At 50.6% G+C, this 10369-nt stretch overlaps 1 protein-coding gene across 1 annotated transcript in view; it reads left to right on the top strand.

Annotated features, from left to right (window-relative positions):
• Positions 1-8711, top strand: part of LOC109302090 (cytochrome b561) — a 24904-nt gene extending 16193 nt beyond the window's left edge. Inside the window, exons 2-6 of the mRNA XM_019523598.1 lie at positions 1553-1797; positions 2844-2942; positions 3396-3499; positions 3944-4101; positions 5052-8711. Coding sequence (XP_019379143.1) covers positions 1593-1797; positions 2844-2942; positions 3396-3499; positions 3944-4101; positions 5052-5247 — 762 coding nt within the window. The 5' untranslated portion in view covers positions 1553-1592 and the 3' untranslated portion in view covers positions 5248-8711. The remainder of the gene's footprint in view (positions 1-1552; positions 1798-2843; positions 2943-3395; positions 3500-3943; positions 4102-5051) is intronic.
• Positions 8712-10369: the final 1658 nt, after the last annotated feature.

Raw genomic sequence — 10369 nt, 5'->3', positions numbered from 1 at the left:
TTCTACCAGCAGACCCTGGTACCCAAAGAACATAAATTGGGCCACTGTTTCCCTGCCAGATTTAAGATAATCTCATCACTTGCAAATATCCCCATGTCCTTCTATTTTAAATCAGGACTCATAGTAGAGATGCTATCTTTTATTAAACCAACAAGATTTTTGCAAAACATAATTGTTTAATTGCAAGCTTTTGGGCACAAACACCCTTCGTCAGGCATTGGTGAAAAGAAAAAAGTTCTCCTGGGTAGAAATGAAAGTTCATATTTCATAGGATTTCACAGAGGAGTCAATAGACTGCCCTTTTCCTCTAGACCAATACAGCTACAACCTGGATACCTGACACATGAGGATATTTGGGTCTTTTAGGATTCATGTTTCCAGGCTCTTGCCTGCAAACAGGAGGGTTAAAATCTGTTTCTTAATGAAAGCATTGGTTCTCTCTCACATGACTGGTTCTTTATGAGAAACACCAAAATGCAGGATTTGTGACAGCCTGAAGAGTTGACAATGCTCCTACCCCAGTAGGAGCCACTACCATCATGCCACACACAACCAAGTTTGAAGTGTGTCTAGGAGCCCCTGTGCACAGCTGTACAAACAGGGGGGGAAAAAGAGTTTAAGACTGAAATTGGGAAAAATCAGAGTATCTGGTGAGGACAGAGGGATGTGGAGGTCAACAATGAAGATAAAATGGAGAGACTGTTGGAGCCTTCTTGGGAGGCTGTGACAGAGGGGACCTTGATGAACAAGGAAGGAGAAGTCTTGTTTTATTCGGGCTGTGGTAGGCTGCAGCTGCCACCCATGCTGAATCAGCCAGCTAGATCCATGCGCCAGGCAAGCCTCTGAGAACGGGAGTCCCACCCAGGGCCATTCACAAGTCAGCCAGGAAGTTCCTCTAGATTGATGGCAGATGATGCCTGGAGCAGTGAGGGCCTGTGGGGTCACATGCAGAGCAGCTGCAGCTCCTAGTTTGGCAGAACAGTCTTTAACCTTCTCTCCCTTGTTGTTTTTAGCCATGCTTGTGGCTTGCCCAGGTAGGGAGAATACTAGCTTTGGTGACTCTTTGGGCACAATACCCAAGCTGGGTGTAACCAGATTTGTTTTTCTTTTGGACAAACACTGAGTAATGCATTCAGGTTCAACAAAACACTTCCCGTCTGCATGCTGGGTGCCTGCAACACAGCACAGGGCTGCCCTTGTTTGCAATCTGTTATGCCCATACCTGGGCTGGCTTTTTAGGTGCAGCCCACAGAAGTGCCCTGGGCTGATGGGTGCCACAGATGCCTGTTGAGCTTGGGTAGTCTGCTGTTGTTGCCAGCTGCTGTGCTCAAAAGCATCTGAGAACTGGGAGTGGGTCTTGAGATCAGCCATCTGGTCCCTGCCTGAAATACGAACAAGCTCCAAGCTGATGCTGGGACTCTGGCTCTTATGCAAGAAGATCAGTTGAATAGTGTCCTGGATGCTCATAAGGTGCCTGGGAAAGGTGACGGATCCCTTCTGAGCTCCTGGTGTGCTGCCACACTGATCACTCTTCTTCTTCTTGTGCCTGCAGCCTGTGATCCTGTTCCTGAGCATCATCTGCCTTGTCTGATATGGAAGACGGCCTCGCAAGGCCTCTGAGCCCAGCAGGGCTCTCCTGTTATGTGGCGATCTCCCAGTTCTTGGGACTGATGGTGATTGCCATGACTGGAGCCTGGATGGGCCAGTTCCGGGGGGGCATCGCTTGGCAAAGCTCGCTACAGTTCAACGTCCACCCACTCTGCATGATCATTGGAATGGTCTTCCTCCAAGGGGATGGTAAGCTGGGACCAGGACCTGGCCTGGTTGCAGGTAGTGGGGCAGGTGCTTGCTGCGTTCCTCAACACTCCTTCAGGGGACCAAGAGTCCAGGCCTCAGCCCCCTGCTGACTGATGGAGTTAATTCCTTCTCTGCTGCAGTCCCATACGTGCTTGCTTCCCTACTGAGTATTTTGGGTATAGCCTTAAAGTGGAGTTAGTCCAAATGTACACCAGTAACTGGATTGGAAGCTGGGCCGTTTCATGTTGGCCTGGTAATGCTTTCCATCACACAGCTCCAATTCAGCACCATCAGCCTGCTGGGCTGAAAGGGGACATGGCTCAGGCAGCAAGCTACCCATTCTGGAAAAGTACAAAGCTGTCTCATGACATTAGCAATTGGTACTGCAACTGGGTGCACCGATGCCATCTGCACTGAACTAGTGCAAAGCAAGGCTGGCTTCTCTGCTCCAGCTGAAGGGTGCAGGAGAGGGATGCTATGGGACGTCTGCTCTCGTAGCCAATGACAATGCAGCAGATCCCTATGGAAAGCTTCCTCATGCTGGTGATGAAACCCTTGCTGGTGTCTGAGTGGAGCTGACGTGGGTCAGGCCTTCCGCAGAGCACTTAGCAGGGGCTAAATGGATTGGGTGTGGAGGATGGCTTTGTGCCTTGCTCTGTCACAGTGCTGCTCAGGGAGCCAGCAGCAGTAATTGTCTCCCAGATGGCCTCTTAAGCACGCAGCCAGGCACATCTGCACAGAGCTATGATGGGAAAGCCACAGTAGCAGGTGCCCTGCAGCCAGGTCCTGTGGCTTTAAGGAAAGATTAAAGCTAGCAAATTAAATCTGGGAAAGGCAGTGGGGAGAATAACAAAGTGCTTAACGCTTCCTGCAGTATGAGTCACCCTCTGCCTCCCTTCTGTGGCTCCCTTCCAGCACTGGGTATCGTGCGCTCTTGGAGTTTAATTTTACACGTGTAGCACAGCTACGTCTAGTCTTTTTTTTGTTGGGGGGCCTTTTCCTGCCTTGCCCCCCTGCACTTGTCTCACATATGTTCTTTCCACCAGCTCTCCTGGTTTACCGGGTCTTCAGGAACGAAAGCAAGCGCTCCACCAAAATCCTCCATGGGCTCCTTCATGTCCTTGCACTGGTCATTGCCCTTGTGGGTGAGTCCTGGGTTCCCCCACAACAAGGACAAGCCATCAGGAAGGTGGCCTGGAGGGATTCTTCCAGCTGCAGGGCATTGTTGGCAAGATGTCCCCAAGAGCAGCAGCATTCTGAGCAGGGGGGTTTGGAGCCCTTCATTGCCCGGTCTTTCCTCTTACAGCTCATAGACCATCCCAGAGAGGGGAGCATCGGAGCCAGAGGGAGGTGGGTGGGTGGATGTAGCAGTCCCATTTGTAGCATGATGTATTAGCCTGGTAATGCCAGAGCCCAGTGAACCTGCTTGACAGGACCCTGCCAAGGCCAGTTCGGGAAGCCAGTACAGTACTGGCTTACCCACTGCCACTTACTTCACTACCTGCATGCTGGTACTGTGAAGGGTACACAGAGTGTGATGAACGTCCTGGCTGAGGATAGGTGTCCAGCTCTAACAGGCCTCTTTCTCTTCTCCACAGGCCTGATAGCCGTGTTTGACTACCACAGGAAGAATAACTTTGCGGACATGTACAGCCTGCACAGCTGGTGTGGCATATCAGCCTTCAGCCTCTACTTTATCCAGGTGAGGGGCAGGGGGTGGCCTGGAGTTGGGTGCTCTCTCCTGTCTTGCAGGCACTCTTGACAGGCTGAGCTGCCTAGCAGTGAGAGCAGGGGGCTGGATGTCAGGACTAGTCCCAGCTCTGCTGTTGACTTGCCCTGTGGGATCTGGGGCAACTCAATCCCCTGTTATTTTAATGGAAGTTGTTCCTGGGGCTTGGGGGACACGCAGTGCCAGCATCTGAGCAGGGCTCAGTTGGACTCTTCCCTGGACACTAATTCATGTTTGCCTGGGGGGTGAGGTAGGAAGACCTAACTTGCCCCAACCTCCTTGACCTGCTGCCATAATACCTGCTGCAGTGGGAGCTGAGGTCTTGTTGGGGAAGAATTGCTGTCCATTGGGGCTTCGTTCCAGCCCTGAGAGGACTCAGTGGCTTATTGCCCCCTGCCATTTTTCTTCCCCTTCCAGTGGCTTATGGGCTTCAGCTTCTTCCTGTTCCCTGGAGCATCCTTCTCACTTCGCAGCAAGTACAAATCGCACCATGTCTTCTTCGGCATCTTCCTCCTTATCCTCTCCATCGCCACATGCCTGCTGGGTATCAAGGAGCTGCTCCTCTTCAGTATCAAGTACATGGCTAAAACAGCTGGCCTGTATTCTTCTCCCCACCTCGCCACTGGATTTCACATGGGCGTCAGCATGAGGCACTTCCTGGGCAGTGGGAGAAAACAGCCCCTCTAAACCTAGTTCCCAGTCCCATTGTTCCTTCTTTTGCAGTGTTTGGGCCCCTAGATGCTATGGGTTGTGGTCTGCTAAGGTCCGGAGTAGACCTCAGTAGACATGTCTGACTTTCCCTAAGGCAGTAGTATGTTGGCAAGATGTTTTGGGAGTCCTGGCCAGTGACAGGTGCTGCAGGATATTGGGAAATGTGGTTTGTGATTTCTTTTCTAGATAAAAACACTGGGTTCTGAGAGGCTTTTTCTCGTTGGATCCATGTTTCAGTTCTGTCCTTCTCATGCCTAATGGTTAGCTTCCAGAGTTGATGCCTCTAGGTTTTCCTTCAAGTTCTTACTGGCCATATGGATCCTTTGTGCTGATCCAGACAAAGGCTGGATTGGCTGTCTCAGTATGCCACGCGTGGGATGGCTGGTGTCAAACAGCCAGTGGGAAAAGTCCCTTGGCTGACTCTGTTTCAGGCACAGCCCAAGCTGTCTCTGCTACTGTGCCCAAACCAGCCAGGAGAGGCAATAGCATCTAATGGGCAGTTCCTGTGTGGTTGCAGAGAAACTTGTGCAGCCTGACAGCCTGCTTGCTAAGATGCCCAGCCTGGTTTGGCCCCTCCTGGACTACAAGAGGGTGGTTCCTTCACCAGAGTGCCCTTCTATGGAGGGATGTAGTTTTTTGTTGTATTAAGCTAGGCTGCTGGTTCTTTCAGGGTGGGGTTTGGGATGGGGTCAGGGTGAATGGGAGCATTTCAGGGCCAGGACTGAATTAGACGCTGCCTCTTGTGTAGAGCTGTTGTATCCTCAGGGCAGCAGGAAGCCAGTGTCCTTAGCACTGCCCTTCTCTATTCTTGCAGGACCACCTACAGCTCCTTTGTGCCTGAAGGGATCCTAGCCAATGTGCTGGGCCTGCTGCTGATCACTTTCGGGCTGCTGATCGGCTACATCCTGACGCGGGATGAGTGGAAGAGACCTCCATTGGCTGAGGAACTGGCATTGTCCATGGATTTTAAAAATCTCACTGAGGGGGAGAGTCCCAGTGGCAGCCAGTGATGCCCTTGCATGGGGGAGGGCAGGGGTTTTTATCATCCATAGTCCTTGCTCTTGGCCCTGTGCATGTGTGCTGTGTAACTAGAGCTCCACTGCTGTCTTGCGGATTCTACATCCCTGGTGTATTGGTGTCGGCCTCACTCCCCTGCCACCCAGTGATCATCAAGTGCAGCTGGCATGAGAGGGGAGGGCTTTAATTCCTCATGTGCAGGGGAGCCATGTGCCAGTGCAGCTGCTTTCCCAGCCCACGCTGTGGTCCTGTGCGTGGGCTGGGAGAGCACTTTGTTGCCCTTTGTTCCCCACTGAGCCAGGGTGCCAGTCAGGGCCTCTTCCTTGCCTCCTACCCAAAGCACTGAGGTCTGGCTTTGCTCAAAGGCTGCTTTCTTTGTGCTGCAGCCTTTAATACCAGCTGAGCTCCTCTAGGCATTTGGTTCCTTCTCCAAACCTCTCGAGGCTGGCAATTTTGCCTCTCTTGCACTAGGACTGCAGTGCTCTTGCTTCCCGGCCTGGCAGGCCAGGCCAGGGACACAAAGAAAGAACCTGTAGCTAAATGCCTAAACCAAGTTCAGGTGAAAGATGAGGCTTTCAACCTGGCTCCTGTCATTTCACGCACACTGCCTCATTGTGCCTCCTGGAGCTCATGCGGCACTGGAAACTGTTTGTGCCAGTCCACCTGGTCCTGGGTGGATTTAAATCTGTCCTATGCTCCGTTTCAGTGCCCCGCTTCTTGGCTGAATGCCAAAGCTTTGGTGCCTTTAATGATCACAGTGGTATTTGTCTTGCCCTGAGGCGTGTTACTTTCTGATGCCCCATAATGTACTGCTTCTGCAGATTCCCATCAGATCCCAACCAGTTCACAACAGTCAGCCACAGGAGTGGGGATGTGTCTGCCAAAGTCAAAGCACTCTCACACCCAACTAGCTAACAGCATTTTGGAAGTACTTGTCCCCCTCTCTCCTGATTCTCCCTGGTGCTGAGGGGCATTTTTGGGGCAGGACTTCCAGCTGGACTCTGAGCAGGGAGGGCACACAGGGGATTTCCACTACATTTTCTGACCTTAAATGACTTGGTGAGCAGTCAGTTTGTAAAGTGAAAGCACGTGTTATCTCTAAAGGGCTCCTGCCAGCTCCATCTCTTACTGTTTGGAGCCTACATGAAGCAGCTGCCAGTGCAACAGGGCTTCTCCTTCCACATCTGATGTTACAGCTTGTCTCATCTGCCTCCAATATTGGCTCTTTTTTGCAATTAAAGACAGATGTGGGATTCCTCCACTCCAGGTGCTGAAAGGCATCACAAGTGCCCAGTGCTGCTGCACAGGCCTTTCCTGCTAGCCGTTACTCAACACTGATCAGACAGTTGGTATCCCTGCCTCTGAATCGGTGAGTAACCCCAGAGTGAACAGGCTGACCTGACAGACGTTTGGCTGTGGAAGCAGCCGGCTGGTGGGAGTGCTAATAGGTGCCATGTTAGCAGAGTGAAGGAAATCACCGATAAAGAATAACAGGCAAAGGGAACTGGGCTTGAGAACCAGCTGGGAACTCGAGGCCCTCTTCTGAAAGTGTGTTCAACCCCCTGCCTCTGTAGGCACAAGGTGGCACAGGTCAGCCTAGGGGCCCAGTGAAGCTGTCTGGTGACACTGTTCCTGCCTGGGCTGCCTTACAGAGGGAAGAGAGTTACTGACAAGAGGGGGAGCTGGAAAAGCAATATTAGATTTGTTAATTAGCAGGTATCCTGTGTAAACAGTGTTGCCATGAAGAAAAAGACCTCTGCCTCTGCTATTGATCCCTGCCCATAAATGGCTCCCTGACCCAGTGGCCTTTGCCCTGGTCTGATGGTTCAGGGCAGACTCAAATATTTGGAGTCCTTCTAGACTGACCAGATCCAGACAAAGTCCGAGTTGGGGATTACTGTGTGACTACTGTGTTTGCACACTGTACAATCTCCTGCCCGTGCCCACAGGGGCTCTCAAACAACCTCCTGCCCTAATGTGGCATGAATGGCACAAGTAACTGGGGTTACTGCTACCTGCATTTAACTTAGCACTTCTTCATGAAAAATTGGGCCCCTTTTGAAGGTGTTTCAATGGAGCACCTGCAACTCGCTTAGTCTTGCCTGGAAGCCTTAGCTTAGATCTTCTGTATCATACAAGACAGCAGGAAAGGTCAATCCATGGAGTGAGGAAGGAATGGAACAAGGCATTTCTCCCAAAAGCTTCATTAATCCCACCCTGCCTGTACTAGTCTTGAAAGAAACATTCTTCCCTGCTCTGGAACTGAGGGTGGACACAGATGTGCCTTTTGTTGCCTTTGTGGTGCCATAGCATTTTTTTATGGCAGCACAAAAACCAAGCTGTCAGATGTCGGTGCCCCTTGTTGCAGCACAAATTGGCTTTGACAAAGGTACCAGTTTGTGTCGCTGTTTCCTGCCAGATGTTTACTATATGAAGTGGGGGTTCAGGTAGCCCAGAGCCAGCTGTGCTCTCCAGCTGTGCCCTGATAGGTACTCTGGGGGCTTGAGGGGCCCAATCATGCACAACCCAGGAATTGCTATGTTAGATCAGATGCCTCCATCTCTGGGAGCTGCTGCCTGGCTTTCCCTTCTGTGACATGGCTCTGGGGATGCTGGGGAAAAGAAGGAAAAGCCAGACGTGTTTGCAGGGATGGAGGGGGCCAGGTCTGCATGGGAACTTCCTGGGTGTCCAGGATTGGGCCCCCTCAAGCCCTAGGAGAACACATCACCCATTGTCTTGCAGCATGAATAGGCAGAACAGTAGGCAACGTGTTTCACCCACTGAAGTGGATCTGCTGTACCAGGACAAGACCTATCCCATTTGACAATATCTGTTTCTACCTTACGCTTGAGTATTTCCATGCTCAGGGTATGGATCTGCTGCTTAGCCTTTCCAAGTATGTGCTAGATTACTAGGATGGAGATTGAAAGCCTGTTCCCTGCTGACATTAATGGAAACAGACCTTCAAGTGAGGCCCTATGGAACCAATTGCCTAAATCTGCACACTGCTCAGGAAAGTACCTTAGTATGCAGCTGGCCTGGGATGCACAGTGCTGCAGCAGCTAACTGCCAGTAATCGGAGACACCACACAAACCTTTTCTATGTCAGCAAGCACCTGCTGTGCCACATGCCTGGTATTTACCTGGCCCAAGATGCTGTTGCTAATATTTATACTTGAAAATATTTTCTACACAGTTGATCTTTTTTTGTTGCTGTAATTAATCTCTGAAGGAAACCCATTGTGTGTGTGTGTGTGGGGGGGAAGCTGCACGAGCTGAGCTGAGCTGTGGATTTGTTGGCTCAAATGCCTATTAAAAGCAGAAGAAAAATCACATTTTGTGCGACTTTGACCTGAAATGTTGTCTCCTATCAGAGCTGCGTCTTGCTGTACTGTGTGCCATGCTGTCTGCTTTGTGGATGCTCCTGAGTCAATAAATATTTGCAATGAGCGTGGCCGATCGCCTCTGTGTGCCAGCCAACTGGTCATTCCTAATGCCCATTGCTCTGCCAGTACAACTCTTTTCCCCTTCCTGCCAGGCATGTGCTCCTAGTTCCAGAGCCAGTGTTAATATTTAACACTGATTACTGCAGGCTCTGCCTGCTACTCTTGGAGAGCAGGTAGCTAACATCCAGTGGGGATATGGCACTTGGTTCTGACAGAAAGGGCTTGGTCCTGAGATGGGCTCAGAACTAGGAATTAAAACCCTGATTTCTGAAAGACCTCTGAACCCTGAATCTGAAAGTGTCATGGGGCACCTGTAGGCATTATGTAGCACTATGTAATCTGTGCCTAACCCCATAGACCAAGCTGGAAATAGAATACTTAAGGTGCATCTGCCCATTCGTTAATGCGCTTTTGCAACTGCACATTCAAATTTAGTACCTGTAATGCGAGGTAATAAATAAATATGCATTAGGCTGCCCCAATGCACAGTAGCAAAAGTGCACAATTTTTTTTAGTGACAATGCGCAGTAGCCCATTTTTACCGTGCATTAGCATATTAGCACAGTTTCTGCTGTGATGCTTTAATGCACAGTTAAATAGGCTACTGTGCATTGAAGCGCATGTGTAGATGCCCTCTTACTTACCTGGGGCAATGGTGGTTTTGCCTGCACTAGAATCACAGAAGTCAGTCATTTGGCTCAAATGAGACTTGGATAATAAAATAAGCCTCACTCTTAATCAGGTGGCTGGGGAGTGAGTGCATGTGAGGATGTGTTTGCATCAGGGAGGGAAGCATTACTGCTGGGGTGAAGGTGAGATAAACCTTCTCAGGGCAGTATGTGCTGTAGCTATCCTTAATTGGAGGCAGTTTGCTAAACTGCAACTCTTTCCTAAGCTATAGCAGAAAAAGACTCCCTGCAGTTCTGGGCTCCTCTGCCCTGCTATACTGAACATACATGACTGCTTTTGGATTGTTGGCTTTTGTTTTTAACTTAGTGGGTAACTAATTCAAAAGCAACCTGAGCTACAGATACAGGACAAAGCGGTTTGGCTTGACTCAAAGGTAAACTCTCAGTCACCAAGGGGCAGTGGGCTACCTCACTGAATGTAACTGTAGGAAGAGGTTGGTGCCTTGTATTCCTAGCAGTTTACCGCAGGTCCGTGCACAGGCGTTAATTGACCCAGTTAAAAATGCAGTTTTCCAGTCAGGGTGGGCCAGGAAGCAGCAGTAGTGCTGAGCCTCAACCTCTCTCTAGCAGCTGTCCACTCTGGGGATGAGGAGGAAGTGGGTGGGGAGGAGGGGAAGGAGGGTGTCAGTGCCCAGTGGTACTACAAGCTACATTCGGATGCAATGCTGGCTGCATGTAAATACAGCATCAAAGTAAAAATCCTACTTTTAGCTCCACTGCCTAGAACAGGGGTAGGCAACCCCTGGCATGGAGGCATTTTGCTTGGCATGTGCACCTTGGGGAAGGGGCAGGGACAGGGACTGCACTGCCACAACAAGGATCAGGTCCCTCACAGGTCCCCTGTTGTCTGCCCCTGGCATGCCAACATCTTACAAGTCAAGGTTGCAGCTGTTTTTGGCACTCTGCTCAAAAATGTTGCCAATCCTTGGCTTAGGATCACAAAGTAGGCTGACAAGCACTGTGGCATTTCAGTGCAGCCC

Source organism: Gavialis gangeticus, unplaced genomic scaffold, assembly GCF_001723915.1.
Source record: "Gavialis gangeticus isolate Ggan-Ray unplaced genomic scaffold, GavGan_comp1, whole genome shotgun sequence".
Lineage (NCBI taxonomy): Eukaryota > Metazoa > Chordata > Crocodylia > Gavialidae > Gavialis > Gavialis gangeticus.
The sequence above is the reverse complement of the archived record's forward strand: the minus strand, read 5'-3'. Positions and strand labels throughout refer to the sequence as shown.